This window comes from Echinops telfairi, unplaced genomic scaffold (genome assembly GCF_000313985.2).
Source record: "Echinops telfairi isolate 266 unplaced genomic scaffold, ASM31398v2 ScPeMD7_3;HRSCAF=10, whole genome shotgun sequence".
Taxonomy (NCBI): Eukaryota; Metazoa; Chordata; class Mammalia; order Afrosoricida; family Tenrecidae; genus Echinops; species Echinops telfairi.
The window spans coordinates 54,011,430-54,036,014 of NW_022103899.1; the positions used below are offsets into that span (position 1 = coordinate 54,011,430).

Here is a 24,585-nt window from a genome sequence, read left to right on the forward strand (position 1 = left end):
ATTGAAAAGGAGCACAATGTAAGTCGCCTGCGTGCGCCCAGACTGCCATTTTGCTGTGCCGTCACCTAAGCAGCCAGAATTCAGGGGAGGGTCAGAGAGGCGACAACGTCTCCTGCAGAAGGGTGCGGACCTTGGTGGAGGGCGTGTTGAGAAGCACATTGAAGACATTTGCTTTGTAAACAAGGCTATGATTTGTGTGTGCGCGCGCAACCTTCTTGACTGACTCCTGTACAATCCACCTCGAGGTGTCATTACGCCGTATAGCTCCAGAGCAGGTACACAGTGGGCTGGCTGCTGAGGGCCTGACATGTCACTTCCCAAACCCAGCCCCACGTCTGCACAGGCTCCACATTCCTAGCAGGAACATGTGGTCCGCGGGGCGGGGGAAGGCGGGACTCATCCGTCTCAAGAAGGGCAAACGTTGATGGGTGTTCTTTACACAGCTGCCCCTGACCACCCAGCTGGAGACACAGACAGAGCAGGACGTGCCATCACAAGCCTTCATGGCACACAATGTGTGGGCTGCGTCAGAGGGCACACAATGGACTCACATTCCACTGTTCAGCAGTCAGATGCAATAAAAAGGGACAGCACTTGGGGTGTCGAGATGAGGACACCGAGGCTCAGGCAGGGTCAGGGGTCCGCTCAAGAGTGAAGACCACACCCTGGGTGTTCGGAGCTTTCACAGTCATAAAGCCAACGCTGGGGGTGCAGAGAGCTGGGTGGGAACCCTGCCTCTTCCACAGACCAGCGACTTACTCAGAAGTCCTAGGAGTTCAGGTTCCTGTGTTGACAGATGGACATAAAGATACCCACCTCTCAGCATGGTTGTAAGATGAGGGCAGGCGTTCTCAATGGCAGTACTGTCGGCATCAGGAGACGGTGGATTCTGTGTCGTGGGATCAGCCTGTGTAGTGGGAGTTAGTCTGTGTGATGGGGGCTAGCTTGTGTGGTGGGAGTTAAAGTCTGTGTGATGGGGGCTAGTCTATGTGGTAAGGGGTATGTGGGGAGGGTTAGCCTATGTGGTTGGAGTTAGTCTGTGAGGTGGAGGCTAGTCTGTGGGGTGGGACTCCCCTGTGCGTAGGGGCTAGTTTGTGCAGTGAGGGCTAGTCTGTGTGGTGGGCGCTCACCTGCATGCTGGAAGCTGTTGGGCAGCTATCTTGACCTCTACCGACCTGTAGATCCCCATAGCAGCCTCCTCCCAGTTCTCATACAAAAACCAAGCAATGTTTGGAAGCAGTGTGATGTGCACATGGGAAAGGTCTCCCACTTTGCAACCAAAGGTCTGAGGGAGAAGCGACTGCTAGAGGGAGTGGATCCTGTCTCTTCCCTGAGGGCAGTACTACTCAGAGTCTTGACAGGGAGGGTATGCATTGTGCAGCTTCAGGGTGGTTACCAAGGATACACCACGTAACCCCTGAACCCATCCTTCAAAAGGCCATTGACGAGACTGATGGAATACAAACTAGGGGACACTGACCCCAGGCTGTCTTCTAAGCCTGACATCCAGACGGACCTAACTGGGACAGGATCCCTGGTGGTACAGCAGGTTAAGCATTGGGCTGCTGATGAGAGGTTTGAGCCCACCCACTACCTTGAGGGAAAAAGGTGAGGCAGACTGCTCCAGTAAAGACTTGTAACCTCAAATCAGGTGAGGCAGTTCTACTCTGTCCTACAGGGTCCCTGTGAGTCAGCATCAACAGGATGGCAGTGAGGATCAGACTGTCAGCAACTTGCTTCCTTCTTTTTCTGCCACCCTTCCCAGGACCCTGTGATTTTGATCCCTATTAGAGCAGACAGCAGTGGTAGCCGGGCACCATCTAGTTCTTCTGATCTCAGGGTGTTAGACACTGAGGTTCACATGGTCCATGAATCCTTTGGACTAATTGTTTCGCCATGTCTTCAATTTTCTCCTCTCTTCTTTCTTCCCAATGGGAGAGACCAGTAGTAACCCTTCCAATGGGCACTGGCACACTTTAAAACACCAAAGAAGCTATGCCCAAAGCAGAAGGTAGACCATTGTCTGTGTGAGCTATGGTACGCCAATTGACCTCAATGTCCCCTACAACCACAGTCCTTAGCCTCCAGGAGCAGGCACTCCTTCCTTCCAGATTGTGGCCAAGAAGTTAGTATATCTTTGCTTCCTGTTTGCTTTACACCTTCAGGTCTGGAAGTGAACTCGCCCCCTTGCTCGATTTTCAGTCAAACAAAAGACCGTGGCACTAGGCAGATGCACACACCTCAGAGGAACCACTCATTTGAGATCAAGAGGGCAGCTGTCACCCAAGGAGAGAGTTCAGAAGGCAGGGAAGGGCGGGAAGGAATGAGCAATGGAGTCGAGACACATGGGGAGGGAGTGGGCTAGGTGATGCTGCCTAGTTGGGACTGCAGTCAAGGACGTGGAACAAAATGGGTATGCACTGTCAAATGGAAAATCGATCTTATTCGGCAACACTTCTACCCAGTGCCCAACACGAAGTTGTCTAAAGAAGAATGTCAGGAACTAGGATTATAAAAGATGTCAGCTGTTGTTATTGTTGTCAGTTGCAATGCAGTTGATAGCAACTGCTTGTGACGCAATGTGTGCAGAGTGGAAACGCGCCGCAGGCTGTCCATGGTTGGGATCTTTCAGAAGCACGTCACCAATCTGGACTTCTGAGGTGCCACGAGGTGGGTTCAAACCAACAATGTTTCAGCCAGTGATAGAGAGATCGGCTGCTTGTAACATCCAGGGACTCCCGACCAAAATAAGCATTATCTACTCCCCAAACTGGAACGCCCTGGTGGCATAGAGGGTTACAGGCTGGATTGTTCATTGCAAGGTCAGCAGTTGAAATCCACCAGCCACTCCCAGAGAGAAAGATGAGCCTTTCTGTTCCTGTAAAGATCTATAGCCTTGCAAATCCATAGAGGCTGTTCTACCCTGTCCTATAGGACCTTACATATTTTGGACACGTTGTCAGGCATGGTAGTTACATAATCTGATATCAATTTGGGACTTGAGAGGATTAAAAGTGAAGGGGTGGAGTCTAGTCTGTCAATCAGGTTATAGCCAATGAGGCCTCTGTGTGGGCATGGCCATCCCCTGAGGATTCTGGGTATTCCTGTATTTTCCTCCTTGGAGGTGGAAGTTGCTCACTCCCTGTGAGACATCCCTGAGGAGAAGCCACATGGACCTACACTGATGCAGCCAGAACCCTGGACCTGGAGAAGCCACATGATAATCCCTACCAGTGCTGAGATGCTTACAATGCCCCTGGATCATGCATTTGACATCATCGTATGTGTTTCGTGAGTCTGAAGAGGACTTTGTAGATAGGTGTCAGACATATGGGCTAATGTTGGACTTATGGGCTTGGACTGGACTGGGTTGGGATGCTTTCTTAATGTACACTTACCCTGTATATAGAACTCTCTCATATACACATGAATGTCCGTGAGTTTGTGTCTCTAGTCTACCCGGACTAACACATCAGGAAAGACAAGTTCCTGGACAAGGACATCATGCTTGGTAAAGTAGCGGGGCAGTGAAAAAGAGGAAGACCCTCAAGAAGATGGATGGACCCAGGGGCTGCCACAATGGGCCCGAGCATAAGGGCCGGGGTGAGGATGGTGCAGGAGCGGGCAGTGTTTCATTCTGTTGTGCATATGGTCGGTATGGGTCGGAACCGATTCGATGGCACCTACTAACAACAAGACGTGTCAAAATGGATGTCATGGTAGTGAATTTTTTTTAAAAACTGGCCAAACAAGAAGCCTTGTTAATCGCCTGGAAAGTTTATGGTATAAACTTACCCAGCGGCTCCTGGGAGGACAATCCTGGTGATATATCTGTTCCCTTAAGATTTACAGCTTAGAAAACCTCATGGGGAAGTTTCACTCAGTCCCGGGCATGGACTTCATGGCACCTAGCACAACAATTACCAGAACAGGTTCGGAATCTGGGACTCCTTCTTGCTACATAGTTAACTATGGCTCAGAATCCAGCGATGCTTCCCACATCCGTTTTTCCCCATGGCACTTACCCGAGCCCCCTTCTCTGGAAAGCACTGGCAAGTGGAGCAGTCTCTTCCTCCACAGGGACCAGCATGTTTCTTCCCACTCTGAAAATCAAAGCATTGTATTCAGTCTGTTGGAATCCATCCCTTTGCTGGGTGCATAGCATATACACATGATAACAAGTGTTCATGGGTTTACCCAACTCGTGGGGAATCCACAACACTCTTTGGCTTGTGAATCAGCGAGAAGGAAAGGCTAGTGCGGAACTTAAAACTGTGGCTTGATATGAAAGAGGATGGAATATTCTAGCAAGATGCTTCTAGAGCAGAGGACCTGGGGAGGGGGAGTCGCCCTTCATCTGAAACGATTTAGCTTTAACCAGAGATCTCTGCAGCTTCCTTGTCCCTGTTAGCACTGAATTCTAAGTTGTGACCAATCTTAGAGTGTAAAGTATGCTGTTGGAGAAGCTGTAAGTACAGTTGGCTTGCAAACAAAATCCCGAAGACTGGTTTTTTGTCAGGACCCCAAGCTTGGCCTCTAAGATCAGTGAGGACCTGTGTTTCTTACCATGACCTTCCTGGGTCAAGTCATCAGTTAGAGCTTTGAGCTTCGAATTAAAATCATCCATCCCACAATGTGCTGCATCTCCAATATATGGTTCCTCTAACGTGTCCTTCCACCACAAAGTTCCTGACCTTGAATCATTCATCTCCCTTCCTCCACTTTTAGCTAACCTTTCTTCAACACTCGGAATGCCATTTCCCGCCTGCACACAGGCATACTTTCTTCACTTTAATGCCATCTTCAAACACACACAGACATACATGCATACATATATACATGTGAGCCACTTGGGGGAGAATCAGCACCTTGACTCATGAATCTTCACAATCTAGTTCCAGAGTAATCAGTCACGTGAATATAAAAGTAGACCCCCGGAGTAACTGTTTGCATGACTGGATCCCTTAAACATGAACAGAGTCACTGTGACATACTTGGAATGGGATGGAGGGCTGGCTAGCTGTCCACAGTCCGGGCTGAGCATTTAGGGAAAGAGTGGGGTCCTCCCCCGCACCACCACCTTCCACCCCAAGCCCTGGTCAAAGCAGTTGCTGAGTTCTAGCTGAGGACGTGGGTGGGAAGGTCAAGGAGGTATCCGAAGTAAATGTTGTCTAGTTCTTGTCTTTGTCCATTCCTTGCTGCAACAGGCTCATGACTGGCACCATTCTAAACTGGATAGATCTTGTTTGAAACTCAAGACTCTAAGCGTGGGGGACCGGACTCCCTCCAAGAAAGAAGAGCTGGCAACAAGAAGTGTGTCCTTCGGGCTGGGGGTCCTTGTGCTGAGAAGCTCCTAGACCCAGGAGAAATGGATGCCAAAACGTATGTGGATCTCCAAGGCAAATGAGGCCCATCCACAGACGTTGGAAGGAGACAAGGATCTTCCTCTAGAACAGACAGAAAGGAGGTCTTCCTTCGAGCAAGCTCCCTGAATTTAGACTGCTTGTCTCTCCTAAATGGTGAGAGAATACGTTTTTCTTCAAAAAGACTATAAACTTAAGGCTTACGGCCATCGGATAATGGGGATTCATGAAAAAGATGAATCAATTTAGTTTTGATGGAAAACATATATACTCTTATATAAATAGGAACCCTGGTAGTGAAGTGGTTACATATTAGGCTGCTAACCTCAAGATGAGCACTTCCAAACTACCATCTTACTCCTTGGGAGAAAGATGGGGCTTTCGACTCCCGTAAAGAGTTACAGTCATGGAAACCTACAGAGGCAGTTCTACCCTGCCCTATAGGCTCATCACGAGTCAGAATAGACCCAGTGGCAGTGAGTGTCATGTACATAAATGTGTCTGTGACTACAAAGTTAAGTACATGTGGATAAATCCCAAAGTATTGCTGTTCGAGTTCCAGTTCATACATGCTCGGGCTTATTCCAAACAAAACACGTTTAAACAAGCCCCTGTGATCATTGGCTACAGACAAAGCCTTTTTGTAGTTTAACTACCTTAGTATCCTTGGGGTGCTTTCAAATATGAAAACACAAGGTTTGATCAAAACAGTGACTTCCCGGGGGATGTCCTGGGCCAGTTAGGTTCATGATGGTGAGGCCAGCTCACAAGGTCATCGTGACTATTTTGGGGGATTCCCATGGGGTAATCAAGAGGCATTAGTGAAGGACAGGTCAGGAAAACTGTACAGAGGAATTGTTTCCTTCCATGACAATGCACCTTCTCATTATCCCAGGGTAGCCAGGGCTGTTCTATGAGGATTTCCTTGGGAAACCTCACCTTGTACACCCTCCAGCCCTGTGATTGCAGCTTCAGCCTTCTTGTGTGTTCCCCAAACTCCACAGACATCGAAAAGGAACACGATTTGAGTCCTTTGAAGATGCCCAAACTGACCCTTTGACATGGTGTCCATTGACGTGCAGACACCTTTGTGGAAGTGTCAGAGAGGTGGGCTACAAACACCAGCTTGAGAACAGTATGGGCCTGCGGGGAGGCTGTGTTGAGAAACTATAGCTTCAAATAATCTGGATATTTTGGTTTAACAAAGGTGTCTATGATTTTGTAGAAGCCCTGGTGGTGTAGTGGTTACTCATTGGGCTGCTAACCACAAGGTCACCAGTTCAAAACCACCCACTATCCGTGGGAGAAAAATGAGGTTTGCTATTCCTGCAAAGAGTTACGGTCTAGGAAAGCCACAGGGTTAGTTCTGTTCCATCCTATAGGGTTGCTATGAGTCAGAATTGAGTCAATGACAGTGAGATTTTTTGTGTTTCTTTTATTTTTATAGTTTGATGGCTTTGAAGCAATATTTTTTGTGTATATATATATGTATGGGTTTATCTATATTATAGGAATGAGAAAAGAGTCTGACCAGAACAGTTTTCTTTTCTATCTCACAATTTAGGTATCCCTTAGGTGCAAGGACATATACCATATGTGCAGTTCTCAATCCAATTAAAAATATCTAGAAAGTAAGCATCCAAAGAGAAAGAGAGAAAGAAAAAAGTCATCTTTAAAAATAAACTCCTCGTGGGTCACAGAAAGTCTATACAGATTTGAACCTTGACAGGTAATTAAATAATTCAAGTTAGAAATTAACTTACATGAAGTAACCTCAGCTAGAAAAATGTATTTGAAGTTTCAACCACTTATGCCTCTTGAGCCTTGAGTAGCATTGCTATCTCTGAATGCAGAAACACTATGTTCAAAATCCTGGTAAGGTTAAAAGAATGAATTAATTAAATGTCCGAGGCCAGATCGGGACGGCAGGAAAGCCTTTTCAGTAACTTGTCCTGAGACTGAGGTTCGTTTAAGGTCGGGATTCCTTGCCCTGGTTGGATGAAACATCAAAAGAACCGGAGAAATATGAAGGCCCGTTGATGTGACAGCTTGATTATAAAGGCAAGTTTGTTCTGCCTTTAAAAAAAAAACACAACTTGATTTTGCCAAGCATCTCAGAGATATCTGAAACACAATGAGACCTTAATGCAGAGGGAGGAGTGATCCCAAAATAGATTAGAAGATTCTAAGAAAGAGACAGGAGTCTCTAGTGTTGATATAAATTACTGACTTGGACCAAGAGGAAAAGAAAAAAACAAAACAAACAGTGATTTGCCATTTCTACCAAGTTCATCTTGGCATGAGACACATGGCTTTCAAAAGGGGGTGCATCCAATAGAGGAAGACGGTGTGCCTCAAAATAGACTTCCAAACTCATTTTAAAAGAGATAAAGACCATACATGGGCAACGAAACACTCAAACCACAAACCATCACCCTTGGGAGGGCGGTGGCTTCTCAAAAACCCAACTTCGTCCTCCCCAAAAAGCAAAGGAGAGAGTCCCTCTCGGGCTTCCCAGAGTTGCTCCACAGGAAGCACAAGAAACAAAGTTCCCATTTCTGAGAGGATTAAAACTCATCCTACGTGTAGCACGCTGTCTGTTTTGTTTTGAAAAACAATCCATGTACATGATAATTGAACCAAAGGGCATACTGGGAGCAAAAAAAGATCATGGGAACATGAAATTCTCTCTTCCCTGGGCCCCCAGCTCCCTACCCCCAAAAGCAAACGTTCCCATCACACACACACACACACACACACACACACACACACACACACACACACACGATGGTCCTATACCTGGCTATTTTCGCTTCCCAGTACGTCTTCACCATCCTTCAGAAGACGGGCCCACCCTTGTTCGCTCAGTTCCCATTGATGGCCACGGAGGTAAGACCTCGCCATCTGCTGTTGACACCACTCTGTGATTCGTACTCCTGGGCATTGCTCTTTGAGTATAAGTCAGAGTCAATCCCTGCTAAGAGGCAAATTCCTGCACCAAAGGACTCATGAGTATTTAAAATTCAGAGGGTAGTGCCCAACCGCCTCAATGTAGTTTCCACCTTTCCATCTCAGCTACAGTAGAGCTGCATTGAGGCCTCTGGGAGAAACCCCTCGGAGTTTCTGAAATGGTGACTCTTTACTGGAGTAGAAAGCCTCATCTTTCTCCCTCAGAGGGGCTGATGGTTTCCAACTGCTCACCTTGCAGTTACCAGCCCAACGAGTAGCCTACTACAGCACCAGGGTTTCATATAAGAAACAAAAGGGTGCCATATAGGACTCTCCAGGCTTTTACAGTGGAGGGGGGCGGGGGATAAATAATATAGAGAATATGAGACAAAAATAGCCTTAGAAAAAGCAGGTACGAGAACCAACCGAAAAGTCAGCACACATCTGTGCTTTGTGCGAGTCCTCCAGAACCTAAAACTGCTCTTAAAAAAGAAAGTGTATCAAACAGATCCGAACAACCTATGCCTTGGTGTGTTCCCTGCCACCAAATGGTAAGAAACTAGCAGAATTCATCCATTTCCAGGGCGATTTTCTTTCTTCTTCCCCATGATACTCTCAAGTGCGTCCCCTGAGATAAGTTGGACAAGTCTTGCCACCCTACTCCACACAGGGAGAAAACACGGCACAGACACAGGAAGCGATTTGCCCGGGTGATATCCTCAGTGATCACAGAACCAACAAATACGGCTCCTTCATTTGAACCTCTTGCTTTCAGCTTCCAACTGGTAACAGAAAAAGAAAGGATAACTTTCTATTTTGCTTTACTTCAAAATGACTGATGATAGCTAGAGGCAGACCGGGACTGAGGGGAACCATGCTGAAGCTGGTGGACAGATAGAATTGTGCACTTGTGACTTGTGAGCAAGACTGGCGCCATTTTGATTTCAGACAGCCATGTTCAAGTATAATCGATTTTGTTAGACATTTATCACTGTCTTCAAGGGTGGGACAAGAGTTTTGAATGGTGATTACTATCTGAACCCAGCTTGGTGTCCAATCGACCCCTCCAGCTTTCTCCATCATTGTGTATGACTGATAAGGAGTGTTCAGTTGGCAAGTCAATGCCAAGATAATGAATCACATAATTCTTCTTTCATGTACTATGCTTTAAATACTATGTTTTATGGATTTCTGTAACCTGTCATGTATCTTAAGAATTAGAGCCCACCACATATAATACATGATTAACATTGTTAGATGAAATTAGTGTGTCACTGGGAAATTGGGATACGGTAATTCAAGCACTGGCTAAGCAGCTTGGTTTTTGTCGTGTCTTTCTTTGGCTAGCCTCCTAACAGTTTTTCCTCTTTCCCGATTCTTCGAGGAGTGGTACTTAATCAATTGCTCTAGGGCACGGGTCTAGTATTTGGGGTAACCTAGTCTGGATGGTATTTAAACTAGATCAGTTATTTCAAGGCCCACCCAAGTTACCAGTAGCCTGTGATGAGATTTCCCAGAAAAATTTGAAGTTGGGCTTTAAGAACTTAGATTCTTTAGCAAGGAAATCAACGAAAGTGTGTCTGTTACAGAATGTTCTAGGTTTATCTTTCTCCAGAGTGACCGTGTTCCCATTGAACCTGACACTTCTTGATTTAATCTTGGTGTAGCTCAGCTGTTGCTTGTTTGTCTAAACAGCCCCCCAAAATATTTTTAAGGAAAGGCCACTGCATTATAAATACAGAAATCTCTACTATCCAGGCCAATGGGTCCACAGGCTCACTGTAAAATGAAAAAGCCAGCAGAGAGTCCACCCAGTCCATTTCTTTCCATGGGTGAAGCAACGACACACCAGAGCGTGTTTATTTAGACATCCCACAAAAACAATGCAATCCCCATGTTATCAGCGTTCCTTAAGATACTTACCACAAATGCAGGGTGTACAGAGAAGAGGACAAGTGCAAGGGACCTACGGAAAATCACAGACCCAGATTAAGGCATAGCATTCATGCCCACCCAGACCTTGCTAAACAGGAGGGCAACGCAAAGCACATGTGGATTCTGACACACAGCATCGCTGCGATGGGCTCCAAGGCTTCATGAATCCTTAAGGGAACAGCTGGTGGGTTTGAGCCACCCACTTATGGTTCAAAGTCCCAGGCTTACCCGAAGGCCCGGGAGGGATCCTTAAAAGGAAGAAGTACAGAGGAATACCTCCCAGAAAGTCTCTTTCTATCTCTAAGAGGCTTATTTGTCATCGGTGACAAGAGAAACACCCTGTACCTCTGGATACATGCTCCTCTCCCTTTCCTCTCTAAACCACCGGGAGGTGTGTGTTGACGCTGGTGTGTGTTCCTGGACAGAGGAGGGAAGGGAAGCCACGCTCGGTGATGATGGAAAGACCAGGAGGAAAGCAGGCGGTACAGCTAGCTGCTCAGGGACAATTCAGACACCTGAGCATCTGGGAGCCTTGGGTGGGAGGCTACAGGGAGGAATGGAAGGAAATCAAACGGAGTTCAGGATGGTTTGCAGAGAGAAGAAATCAGGTGGGGGTGTGGAGGGAAGGGTCCGATTGTCCAGGATGTTCTAAGTGAGTCCGATGGTATGCTGTATAGTCAGGCAACAATTGGAGACATATAGAATTATTATAGGAGCCCCGTGGGGGTACACACAGTTAAGGAGCTCAGCTGCTAAGCCAGCGATTGGAGGTTCAGGTTCACTTGCCGGCATTTGAAGAGAAAACCCTGGAGAGCCACTGAAAGTGCTGAGGAGGAAAGATGCACTGGGCCACAGGCAGGGTGACCATGACGACGTGGAATTGGCTCACAGACAATGGGTTTGATCACGATGACAAGCCATTTCTGACAGGAGAAGGATGCAATCCTAAAACATTCCTGATCACCTCTATACAGTTACCTAGGACTTCTCTTTCTCAAAGGAGCCCTGATGGTGCCGTGGGTTACTCGTTGGGCTGCAAACCACAAGGTCAGCAGTTGGAAACCACCAGTCTCTGCACAGGAGCAACGTGAAGTTTTCTCTTCCACCAGACAGTTACAGGCACAGGAACCCACAGGGGTAGTTCTGCTATGCCCTGTAGGGCTGCTATGGGTCAGAACTGACTCAAAGGCGGTGAGGTTTTCTTGAAGTATTTGTGAAAAGATTTCCACACTCATTGTTGCAATAGATCCTGGAACCAGAGTTGAGTCACTTTATCCCCATAGGTGGTAAAACTAACTAGGGTCCATCCGGAGGTTGGCTGGGATTTCTGGTCTCCCTAATCCTATGTCCTGCATAGAGCCTTCTCCACGAAAGGACCCCCTTGTCCTAACTGGGCCTCCTGGGGCTATCCTGGTAGTGTGGGCCTTTCCCTTACTCTGAGATGTTTGCTAACATGACATAACATCCTGAGTGCAGGTAGGGAGAGAGTCTGGCAATCATGTGCATGCATTTCAGAGTTTCTGTTGTATTATTGGGAGAAAGATGAGGCTTTCTTCTCATATCAAGCGCCAGTCTGTGAAGCCCACAGGGCCAGTTGACCCTGTCCTGCAGGCTCGCCAGGGGTAGGCACGGGCTTGATGGCAATGAGTTTGGTTTTGCCGCTGTTGCTGTATTGTTGGTCTTGCTGCGTCCACTCCGACTCATAGCCACTCCACGTGACAGGGCCGCACCGTCCGTCCCATGGGGTCTTCTAGGCTGTCGCCTGTACAGGGGGAGACCATCAGGCCTTTCTCCCACTGGGCTGCTGGGGACTTCACACCGGCTGCCTTTCCATGAGCAGCCACGCACCTAACCACTGCAGCTAGCCATGGATCCTTGTGTCCGGGAGATGAAAATCAGTCACAAGATGGCAGGCATCATCGACAGATGCCTGGAACGATAGGACTTTGTGTCGAGGAAGCACACATTTGGGAGAAAAGGGTAAACAAAAGAAGGCAATGAAGCTGAAGACACTCACCAGGGAACTACGCTGATGGGCTTGAGCCACCCCAGAGAGCACCTTCTGACTGCCATTTGTGGGGACTTCTTCTAGCAAGTCTGGATACCTAAAGAACGTCCATGGGCCTCCTCTTCTGTCCTAGAAACCATGCAGGTAGAGGTGCCGTTGTCTGTCCAGGGCTTGAAGTCTGCCTATATTAAAAAGAAATAGGTCTCTTCAAACACAAGATATTTTATCACATTGAACATAATGACTTTTAGGTTTCATACTTCATACAGAGAGCGCCATACATCAACGTGGGCTGTTTTTCTTTACACCAACACAATCTTTCTTTATGGATGGCTAAATTTACATTCTTAGAAGTACATATATACTGGAATTGATTATCCATCATAAATATCGGAGCCCTGGTGGTGTGGCAGTTATGTGCTGCTGCAATCCGCAAGGCCAGCAGTTCAAAACCACCAACAGCTCCTCAAGAGAAAGAAGGGGCTTTCTACTCCTCTGAACAGTCACAGTCTCAGAAACCCACAGGGGCTTCAATTTACTGACTTATGTCAAGTTTTCTTGTCAAAACTATTTCATCTTTTCCCTTAAAAAGCCAAGGTAAAATATATTCAAGTGTTCTTTCATTTTTTTGAAACTAGAGAAGGAATCCTTCCAGCATACAAATAAAAATACATATTTTTCACACACAACAACAAAAGCAGATAAAGGGTAATCACTAGAAAAACTAGCGTGGCACTTCCTGAAACAGTTAAACATAGACTGACCATAGGATTGAAAGTTTCCACCCCTAGGTATATAGTCAAGGGAGATGAAAACATACGTTCACACGTGAAGTTGAACATGAATCTTCTAAACTGTGTTACTCAGACTAACCAGAAAGTAGAGAGTGCCTAAATGTCACTCCACTGGTGTGTGTGTGTGTGTGTGTGTGTGTGTTTGGTATCATCCAGTTGGTTCCAACCAGTGACTTTCGGACCATAAAAATGAAACCCTACTCAGCCCCATACTAGCCTCACAATTGCTGTGACGAAGGAGCCCGTAGTTGCAGCCACTTTGTCAACCATCTCCTGAGGGGGCTTCCTCTTTTCAGTTCTCTTCAGCTGTACCCACCGTGATGCCCTTTTCCAGGCACTGGGCTCTCCTGGTAACGGGTCTGAAGTATGTGAGATAAAATATCGCCACCCTGGCTTTCAGGGGCCTTCTCGTTGTACTTCTTCCAAGACAGATCTGTTTGTTCTTTTGACAAATGTTCTCCATCAGCAACATAATTCAAACACATCTGTTCTTCAGTATCCATCCTTCAGATGCCTATGAGGCAACTGGAAATACCTTGGCTTGGGTCAGGCGCATCTTAGTCCCTGTCCTTCCACACTTTAAAGAGGTCGTGTGAGTGGATAAATGAAAGAGACTATGTACACACAACGGAATATCACACATCCATAAAAGGGAATGAAGGATTGACGCCTGCTACTTAACATGGATAGATTTGGAAAAGTCAAAGAGTTCAAATACAAATGGCCACATATTGTATGCTTCTATTTAGATGGAATGTCTAAAATTGGCAAATCCAGAGGCAGGAAATAGGAGGATGGAGAGAACAGGGAGTACCTGGTTTCTTTGGGGAATGATGGAAATCTTCTGGAATTCTTCCGTGAGGGTTGCACAAAATCACAAATATTAAAAGTCACTGAATTATATGCTTAAAAATAGAATGGTGAGTTTTATGTTTCATAAATTTTATCCCAATTATTTTTTTTAAAGAATCTATTTTAAAATTGTTTCAGACAACTATTTTACTTTATCCAAAAGTTTCTTTGGCTTAAAGAATTGAAATCTCTTATCTTAAAAATGTTGGCATCTCCAAAGACTTGTCCCCAATAGGAGAGTTGGGCAAAGAGAGAGGGACAGATCATATTGAATATTACAAGCTATTTTTAATTTCTGGATAAGATTGGGGTGAACCCACTCACTGCTATATTTACAGGAGCCTTGCTTTCTAAGTGGTAGAACAACATTCCATGATACACTAACAAACCCAAGCAGGAGCAGAATCAACGTGAACCCCCAGTCTTTCCCCATCCCTACACAATATGTAACTGCATTCTAGCAGCAGGGCTCCAGGATGCAAGCAATTGTTTTGAAAGGGGAACACAGATTAGCTTAAAGCACTGAAAGGTGAGTTTTTCCTCAAATAGGAAAGCTTGGTGAAAACTTCAAGTAAACAGGAGATATTTGTATTTTAGACCAGTAGTAGATGCATGACATCATTAATCTCAACCAAAATTATAAGGAAATGAAGGGACAGAGATTTTATTATTAAAATAGAGTGTTGTTGGGGTCAACTTTTAGAGGAAGAATACCTGACCATAGCCTGGTACCTAGAGCTTCTCAGTACATTTTAGTTGAATGCAAGTGGAAGGAAGGAAGGAAGGAAGGAAGGAAGGAAGGGTGGGTGGATGGGTGGATGGATAGATGGATAGATGGATAGAGATAGATAAACAGAAACCAATTGGAAGGCCAACTGGTCTTGTGTTAATAAAATACCATTCAAAGAGATAACTAATGGATTCTTGAATAGGAATTTTTATCTTTTTTAAGCCACAATCTTACCCCCAGAACCATAAAACTAAAAATCTTCCCCTCTCCTTAGACTCATCAGACAATTGGGGTCATAGGGAAAATCTCTGATGTCCCCTAAAACTGGAAATGCAGAGAATCCCAGCTTACTAAGAGGAGGTACCATGAAGCCATGCAACATGCACAGTATTTAGAGTTAACATCTCAAAACGTACACCTTCTCTCTAAATGGTCCTGGAGGATATAATTTCTGGAATATTTTTAAAGTGGAGACTTTAAAATGAAACCACTCTATCGCTGTCTTAAAGAGCCCTGGTGATGCTGTAAGTTAGGCTTACCACAGTCAGCAGTTCAAGCCTATCAGCCATTGCTTGGCAGAGAGATGGGGCTGTCTGCTTTCATAAAGATTTACAGTCTCAGAAAACCCTGTCAGGGTGGTTATGAAACAGAATTGACTCAGTGGTGTTGGTTTGGTATCATGAGGTTGTAATATCATGACAATGTGATTTCTCACCATCATCAATTTAAAGTATTTGTGCAAAAGCCCTTTAACAGTCATACATTTCACTCTGGTTCTTTTTCTTCTGGAATTCACATTTCCATGGCACAACCCCCACCGCCACTGACTTTAATCCTTATGCACTGTGTTTTTATACTTGCACATGGTCAGCGAGGTTGTAAAGAGTTAATACTCTCATCTGCTTATGGAAAGGGCGGAGAACACAGTCTTCCCAGAAGCACCTCAGAAGAAAAGTCTGGTGAACTACTTTCAAAAATCAGCCATTGAAAGCCCTACGGGGCATAGTTCTATGCTGACATGCGTGGATTTTTGCCGTGACTTGATGACAACTGGCTGATCAGGCTTCTCTCCTGGGACCATGGAGGGATGTGCACCAGAGCCAAACTGCCACCGGGTCAATTCTGACGCAGAGAAATGCTGTACACAAGGTTTCCCAGGCTGTAAGTCTTGACAGGAGCAGACTGCCTCCTCTTCCTCCCGAGGTTGGGTTTGAACCAAAGACCTTATGATTAGTAGTCAGCACTTTTATTCACTTATTTTTAAACTTCTTTTTTTCTTTTCAAATTGGGTGAAGGTTTATTGAGCAAATCAGTTTAACATTCAACAGACCATACACATTGTGTTTCATTTCATGGATTGCAATCCCCATGATATAACCTGGCTCCTCCCTCTTCTTATACTTCCCGTGTCTACCCCGCAATCTCTCCTAATCTTAGAAAAGCTTTGTCCCTGGGTCAGTGCTGTCCCTTTGCTCTCACACAGTCTAAGGTGTGCATACCCCCCAAGTGTTATTGTTCCCTCTAGAGGCCTGACTATTGTTTGTCTGAAAACTGAGCCACAGCAGTGATTTCCCTTCCCGATCTGAAGGAGGACTAAAGGCCAAGTCTCAGTGGTCCCACCAGTCTCTATCTGAGCAGTAAACCTGGCCTGCTCTCTGCAATTTTGAGCTTTTCTCCCACTCTATCGAAGCCCCTCTGTGGCAAAGCGTCCCGAACTTATTTTGCCCACAGCCTCCTTTTCAGACAAAACAAAACCAAAGCAAACCACTACTCAGTATCTCTGACTCTCATAAACTTTTGTAGAATAGCCCATAATCCAGGACAAAGCGTAGTTATCGCTTTCAGTGGTCCCCTGGATTATTCTAAGCCAGTAAAGAGTTACTGTCTTGGAAACCCACAGGGAAAGTTCTACCCTGTCCTTAGGATCTGTAGGGTCGCTATGAGTCAGCATCTGTTCCTGGCAGCGAGTCTGGTTGGGGGTTTGGGGCTGTTTCCGTCCCCACCAGGGAATGGTTTTGCGTGCCCTTGGGAATCACCTCTCTACTGTGATCCTTTTCAGAGTGCTCAGCGTGTTAGCTGGGCGCGGCCTAATTCTTCTTTTAAAATGTGTGAGAAAGACACTTCATTGAAAAAGAGGTGAACGTCTTGCCGAAAGACTCCTTATTCTAAGGAATAATTCATAATGGAGCTGAGTGTCTGGAAAAGTGAGTCTTTGCGATCCCCTTGTCAGCTGCCTGCAGCCTTTGAAACCCTGGTTGTCTTGCGCCTGCCTCTGGGCCTGTGGCTGTCTGGCTTGGAGGAGCCGCCAAAGGCACACCCGCCTTCTTCTCGGGTCCGGGTGGAGCAGGCATAGGACAGCAGAGTGCTCACCCACGCTCTGGCAATTTGCCCAAGAGGAGCCGTGGAGATGCCAACTGTTCCCCAACCTAAGATGCAGCAGTGCCCAGGTTGCTGCTGAGCCCAGCTCCCAGCACCCCGTCCATCGTCCTCAGGTTCTGTGAGCAGTGGCGTGCACAGCCCAGGGCAGTGTGCAAAACCTGTGAGGCAATCCCAGGGGCAGGCAGGGTTTGCCTGGTTACAAACACCTGTGCTAAGAACACAATGGCTTTTGTCTGAATCAACAAAATTGCCTCATCCCTCAGAACAGCATCCTGTTCATCTGCCTTCTTACAAATCCATGGCTTGCCCAGTGTGGGGCAGAGTGAAACACTAGCAATCAAACAAACCAACACAAAGCTCAAGACTCCCCATGGAAGGTGCTCTGTCACTCAAACATGGGAACACGACTGCTTCAGAGAACTGTTAGTTAGGGAAACTTCTACAGAAATTCTTATCAAAATCCAAGCCCACTGCCATCAAAATGGTTCCAACTCATAGCAACCCTATAGGATGGAGGAGAATTGCTCCTCACACTGTCAATCTTGTTCTTTTTTTATAAAAAAAGCTCCCATTTTAGTGGGAGCTCTTACAGCTCAATCCATGCATCATTGTATCAAGTACATTTGTACATATGTTGCCATAATCATTTTCAAAATGTCTTTTTTCTACTTGAGTCCTTAGTATCAGCTACTCTTTTATTCCCTCCCTCCCCACGCACTCACAGCAGACACGGGGGTGAAGGGAGACAGTGGATGGTGTAAGTTATGAAAATAATAACTTATCATTTATCAAGGGGTCACGAGGGTGGGAAGGTGGGGGAGGGAGGGTAAAAAGAGGAGCGGAGACCGAGGGCTCCAAGAAGGATGCACTAGACTTCTGGTTGGTTTGAGCATGTCAGCAGAAAAAGCCAATCAAATACATGCAACACTTACAAGGGTTTTTAAGTGAAGCCCAATTAGTGTGTGGTCCTGGTCTGGGATGTGACTGGCACTTCATGCTTGCCAAGAAGCAACAGGGAAAGCCTGAGAAGTCCTCACGGGAATTCTTTTTTTTTTTTTTAATCATTTTATTGGGGGCTCTTACAACTCTTATCACAATCCATATATACATCCACTCTGTCAAGCACATTTGTACATATGTTGCCGTCATCATTTTCAAAACATTTTCTTTCTACTTGAGCCCTTGGTATCAGCTCATTTCCCCCCTTCCCTCATGATCCCCTGATAATTTATAATTTTTTTTTCACATCTTACACCAACCACTGTCTCCCTTCACACACTTTTCTGTTGTTTGTCCCCCTGGGAGGGCATCTTATATGTCAATCATTGTGATCGGTCCCCCCTTTCTCCCCCCAGCTTTCCCCCTACCCTCCTGGTATTGCTACTCTCATTATTGGTCCTGAGGGGTTTATCCATCCTGGATTCCCTGTGTTGCAAGCTCTTGTCTGTACCACATGCTCTGATCTAGCCGGATTTATAAGTTAGAATTAGGGTCATGACAGTGGGCAGTGAGTGGGTGGGGGGCAATTTGAAGCACTAAAGAACTAGAGGAAAGTTGTATGTTTCATTGATGATATACTGCACCCTGATTGGCTGTAAGGGAATGTCCAATTGTCTACAGATGGGCTTTGGGTCTCCACTCTATCCAACCCCTCATTCACATCGATAGGATTTTTTGTTTGGGGTCTTTGATGCCTGATACCTGATCCCTTCGACAACTCATGATCACACAAGCTGGTATGCTTCTTCCATGTGGGCTTTGTTGCTTCTCAGCTAAATGGCCACCCTTTAAGACCTCAGATGCTATACTTTGATAGCTGGGCGCCATCAGCTTTCTTTACCACATTTACTTATGCACCCATTTTGTCTTTAGGGATTGTGTCAGGGGAGGTGAGCATCACAGAATGTCGGGTTATTAGAACAATGTGTTCTTGTGTTGAAGGAGTACTTGAGTAGAGGTCCAATGTCTGTCTGCTGCCTTAAGACTTAACAAATAAATACACGTGCCTCAATCTACTTCCCTATAGTTATATAAAAATATATTTACTTATGTACATGCCTGTATTTAGACCTCTATAAATGTCCTTTGCCTCCTACTTCTTTTCTCTTTGTCCTTTTACTTTCCTCTTGTCCCACTATCATGTTTGACCTTCATTCGGGTTGCAGTAATTCCTCTTGGCTACATTGCTCTTGATCAAGCCCCACCTGGCATCCTATGCTCTCCTCGCCATTGATTTTAGATTACTTGCTCCTTGTTCCTGTGTTTGTTGGCACACCCCTTTCTTTCCCCCGCCTCCCCCTATTCCTCACAGGAATTCTTGACAACTCCTCCAACTCCTCCATGGCCAAGCCCACTCTCACCGCTCCCTCTCTCCAGATTCAGTTGGCGTGTCTGGCAGTTCTGCAGAGTCCTCCATTGTCAGTGAAATGGAGTTCGCTAATCTAGAGCCAACTGGACCGTATCTCAGTTCCTCAACCATTTTAGCAGAATAGACTTTGATGATCATTTTCTTTCTTGAGACCTCCTCCCAATACCAACAGAACATTTGACCCCAGTTATAATGATGTCACTACTTGAGAACCAGTAGAGATGATGCATTGTGTTAGTCTGGGTAGACTAGAGAAACAAATCCATGGACACACATATGTGTATAAGAAAGAGATTTATATACAAGTACATTGAGAAAATATCCCAGCCCAGTCCAGATCAAGTCCATAAGTTCGATATCAGCCCACATGTCTGATATAAAGTCTTCTTCAGACTCATGAAACACATGTAATGACACCAAATGTAGATGATCACAGACCAGTGGGTAGAAAGTGTTTGGATCCAGTGTCATTGGAAAATCTCAGCGCTGGCAGGGGTCTCTGCATCAGGGTGGGTCCATGTGTCTTGTCAGCTGCTAAGTCTCCCAGGGTATGAGCAGAGAGTCTCCCACCTCCAAGGAGGAAGTATTGGATTTCCCAGAATTCTCAGGAGAAGGCCATGCCCACACAGAGGCCTCACTGGCTATGTTCTGATCGACAAGCTAGACTCCACCTCATACACTCTTAATCCTCAAATTGACAAACGATTATATATCGACCACATGTATATTCTAAAAATATACAATTGATTTCCAAAACTAGAGGGACCCTCTTCCTCCAAGTGAAGAAGAGTAGTCATGACTCATCAATGCGTGAGAGGCACACTGGTCAAGATCAGGGAGTCCGATACAGAAGACTAAGTATCATCTCCAACCACACAAAGGTAACAGAAGTGTGTCTTCTCTTTTCCGAAGTAACATTAAATCTCTGATTCCTCTTAGTGATTATTTTGGTTGTTATTGCTCTTTCATGGAAATAGCTCGATGAGTACATTTTCTTTCCTTTGGCCCTTCTGACCCCGACTGCCAAAAATACTCATTCTCCAGTTTTCTCTTGATCTGTGACTTTCTTTTACCTTTACGCAGAATTGGGATGACTGGATTGGAACTCTCTGGGCCTTTCATATCCCATGAAACTGTCTTTGGGCAGAGCTCTGACAGTCAAACCCCAGGAACCCACTGGCCAGCACTCAGCCCAACCAGGAAGAGAAGCTACCATTTGGCTTTGATGATAGCTCACCTCTGTTGCCATAGTGATACTACTGCCTTCCTTCATTGGTACTTTGTTGCTCTTTGGACTTGAAAGTAGGACTTTGGAGATAAAATCTGCAAAAATCTGTATCCAAATTTTTATACAGTTAGTGCAACCCTAGGCGAGTTCCTAATCCCTCGGAACTCTTGATTTCTCAATATGCAAAAATTAATACTTTGAAAAATTAAATGATTCCAGGTTACTGCCCACCACAGTGCCTGCCACATGGTAGCAATTCCAGGAATGTACATTTCCTTCCTTCCTTCCTAATTTGTGACAGAAGTGTAGCCAGGGTGCTCCTTAGAGGCAGGGATGGCAAGACTTGGTCTTACCTATTTTGGACATATTGTCAAGAGAGACTAATCCCTGGAAAAGGATATCATGTTTGGTAAAGCGGAGGGACAGCGGAACAGAGGAAAACCCTCAATGAGATGGGTTGACACCGTGGCTACAATGGACGCAGGCATAGGAACAACTGTGAGGAGGGAGCAGGACCATCCGGTGTTTCATTCTGTTAGACAAGGCATCACGATGGGTTGGAACAGGTTCAATGGCACCTAGCAACCACAATATCGAGAAGGGCTAGAAAAGTGGAGCACAGCTGGGCAGACCCAGGAAGGACCAAGACTTAATCTAAGAAGGAAGGAGAATCTGGGAAGGGGAAAAGGACAAATAAGTGATTGCTGTATCTTTGAAATATCAGAAGAGAAAAATAATTGTGAGATGGGTGCTTCCTTGGCTGGTGGAGAAGGTATGTGGGAAGACATTCTAGGTAGAACCACAGAGCTAACTAACATCAGTTGACTTAGAGACAGCACTAGGAAGAGACGATCATTTGGGTTCTAAACCAGTTAGCTGGCTCCTTCCTTCTTCCTTCCAGCCCTTCCTCACTCTTCCTTCTTCTTCATAAGAAACGTAATAGCCAGCCCTGGTGGGACAACGGATAGGTACTCGGCCGATAACCAAAGGTTGGCAGCTATTAGAAGTCAGACAGACGTTAGCAGTAGCCCAACACCTAACCCACCAAGCTACCAGGACTCCTGATCCTACCAAGAAAAGACCCTATTTGAGTCAACACACAAAGCAGCAACTCCTGAACTTGACCGCAAGTGGGAATCTCTCCTCGGGCCTGATCAAATCCTTGAGGATTCTGATGTTGTTGGCCTGGCATGGGGCAGGCATGGGAATTTTGTGGATACACCTCAGGCAATTCCACAATGCTGCCACCATTGAGAATAGGCATAAATGGCAGAGGGAAGACTGTAATATTCAATTTGCAGCCAAAACCAAACCAAAAATGCGTTTGGATGTATGTGGGGGGTGGGGGGTGGTATGAGGCATGCGTTCACTCAGCATCTGGGTTTTGCCTACCTACAGGTCCACCTGGCTCCAAAGTACCCACCTTAAAGGGTGTTGTATTCTAATTGCAAGCAAATGGTGCCCCACAGTCAGTGGCCAACCTGTAGCTCATGTTTGGTATGTGATAACCAGAGGCTTCAGACATTAGCAGCCTTATTCCAAAGTGGGGGGTCTTTAACCTGGAAGCAGAATTCAGGGAGTGTGAGAATGTGAAAGGTCCCTAAATGTCCCAACTGCTATTGGCAGGCAGGTTGGTGGTTCGATTCTATCCAGTGAAGCTGCGAAAGCAAGGCCTGGCAATCAACTTTTATAAGATTACAGCTGAGGAAAGCCCTGTGGAGTGTAGTTCTACCCTGATACATCTGGGGCACCGGGAGTTGGAATGCAGAGAGTTTGGATTTGGAGTTTGGTGAATTTGGAGGAATGGAGGGAAAAAATTACATTTTTCTGTTAATGTCTAGAGAAGTTTAGCCTTCCTTGTTGTTCAATTATGAACATGTTGATCTTGTTGTTGTTGTTGTTAGGTGCCATAGAGTTGGCCTGGACCCATGATGCCCCTCTGTACAACAGAATGAAACATCACCCAGTCCTATACCATCCTCACAATTATTCTTGTGTTTGAGCCCATTGTTGCGGCCATGGTGTCAATCACCTCACTGGGGCCTTCCTCGTTTTCACCGTCCCTCCACTCTGCCAAGCATGATGTCCTTCTCCAGGGACTCCTGACAACATGGCCTAAATACGTAAGACAAAGTCTCACCATGTTTGCCGCTAAGGAGCATGGTGGCTGTACTTCTTCCTCTTAAGCTAGATTCGTTTGTTCTTTTTGGGAGCCCATGGTACTGCCAATAATCTTTGCCAACACCATAGTTCAAATGCATCGATTTCTCTTTGGTTTTCCTTATTCAATGTCCAACTTTCCTGTGCAAATGAGGTGATTGAAAATACCATGGCTTGGGTCAAGCACATTTTCACTCTGAATGAAAGTAAGTAACATCCTTGCTATTCAACACTTTAAAGAGTCTTGTGCTGCAGATTTGCCTAATGTAATGTGCTATTTGATCTCTGGGCTGCTGCTTCCATGAACGTTCATTTTGGATCCAAGTCAGATGAAATCCTTGACAACTTCAGTCTTTTCTCAGCTCATCATGATGTTACTGTGATGGTCCATTTGTGAGGCTGTTGGTTTTCTTTACACTGAGTTGCAATCTATACTGAAGGCTGCGATCCTTGATCTTCATCAGCAAGTGCTTCAAGTCCTCCTCACTTTCAACAAGCAAAGGATCTCATCTACATATCAAAGGTTCTTAATAAGCCTCCCTCCAATCTTGAAACTGCAATCTTCTTCCTGTAATCAAGCTTCTCTGATTATTTGCTCAGCATACGATTGAATAAGTGAGGCACCCAGGGAACACAGGCACTCAACTTAAAACAACAGAAAGGTAGTTATACTGTGAGTCAGAAATGACTCCTGCCAGTTGGTTGGTTATTAGTTCTTGAGTGTCTGCCCGGCCCCCCTCCCCCCACCCCTCAAGCTTTGGTATTTTTCTTGCTGGCAGTCATTTCAAAATGCTACTTGCCGCCCTCCCCACGTTGGAAATAACAGTTCTGTTAGCAGGTTTGCGGCTCCATCGATAGTCCCCATTCAGAACATTCACCACCGATTACTATGTTGTGACTTTAATGTCTTGATAGTGGTATGCCCATCAAACTTGATGGTGCTTCTGGTCTAATTGAATTTTATGCATTTCGCAACAGGATTCTAAGAGGGTCCAAAGGCTTCCCCGGGGCCAAAGGAGTCCCTTTGCACAAAGAAGGGCCAGCCGCTGCTCTGGAAAAGGTGTCATAGCACAAAGGGCGGCACGTTGTCATCCAAGGCCACCGCTGAGAAGGGTGGCTGGGGACAGGGAGCCACCTAGGACCACAGTCGGGGCTTGTTTCCCCTGCATTTCCGCAGATAAGATTGAGCCTGAAAATCCAGTTCAGCGCGGGCAGAGAATAGGATGGGTTTTCTCTCTCCTCTCCGCCGCCTCGCTCTTGGCATTTCAGAATGCCCAGACTGCCAGGCCCGTAACTCGAGCCTCCAAATTAATCCAAACACACAGCGGCGGGTTCAAGCCCAAGCAGACTAGACTGCCAGCTGGATCCGCTCTCCTCCGGTGACCTCCGGGGCCCCAACTCTCAGTCTGGCCCTTCTTCACTCCTTGTATCTTACCCTTAGGTGCCCATTTAGAGCCCCCCCCCCCGCCCTTGCCCACTGTGCCTGTAGGTGTCCCGAGCCACAGCTCTCCCCTGGGGATCAGCGGGTGTTGGTCAGTGCGGGCGATGGGCGCCTTACCTCGGGGGACACCCGCAACTCCAGAAGCCGCCTCAGCGCCCGCGGGGCGCACGCAGCCCGGCCGCCTCTCCGCAGCGCTCGCTCTCCCCGCCTGGCCAGCGGCTGCCAGCGGGGGCCGGGGGGGAAGGTCGTGGCGGGCGGCGGGAAGGGTAGCGCGGCGGGGGCCCGGGAGCGCTCCGACCCCGATTGCCTTCACTCCGCCCGCCCCCGGCTTAATCAGAGCGCCGCGATAACCAAAGGTTGGCAGCTATTAGAAGTCAG

The 24,585-nt window shown here is 46.3% G+C and overlaps 2 protein-coding genes across 2 annotated transcripts in view; one reads left to right on the forward strand and one right to left on the reverse strand.

Moving 5' to 3' along the window:
- COL4A4 (collagen type IV alpha 4 chain) overlaps positions 1-24,372 on the reverse strand; it is a 135,041-nt gene extending 110,669 nt beyond the window's left edge. The window contains exons 1-4 of the mRNA XM_045294258.1: positions 24,325-24,372; positions 12,265-12,437; positions 10,236-10,278; positions 4,026-4,103 (exon numbers count right to left, since the gene is read on the reverse strand). Of these exons, the coding sequence (XP_045150193.1) occupies positions 4,026-4,103; positions 10,236-10,278; positions 12,265-12,320 (177 nt within the window). The 5' untranslated portion in view covers positions 12,321-12,437; positions 24,325-24,372. The remainder of the gene's footprint in view (positions 1-4,025; positions 4,104-10,235; positions 10,279-12,264; positions 12,438-24,324) is intronic.
- Positions 16,814-24,585, forward strand: part of COL4A3 (collagen type IV alpha 3 chain) — a 177,220-nt gene continuing 169,448 nt past the window's right edge. The window contains exons 1-3 of the mRNA XM_045294265.1: positions 16,814-16,835; positions 19,387-19,468; positions 24,256-24,580. Coding sequence (XP_045150200.1) covers positions 16,814-16,835; positions 19,387-19,468; positions 24,256-24,580 — 429 coding nt within the window. The remainder of the gene's footprint in view (positions 16,836-19,386; positions 19,469-24,255; positions 24,581-24,585) is intronic.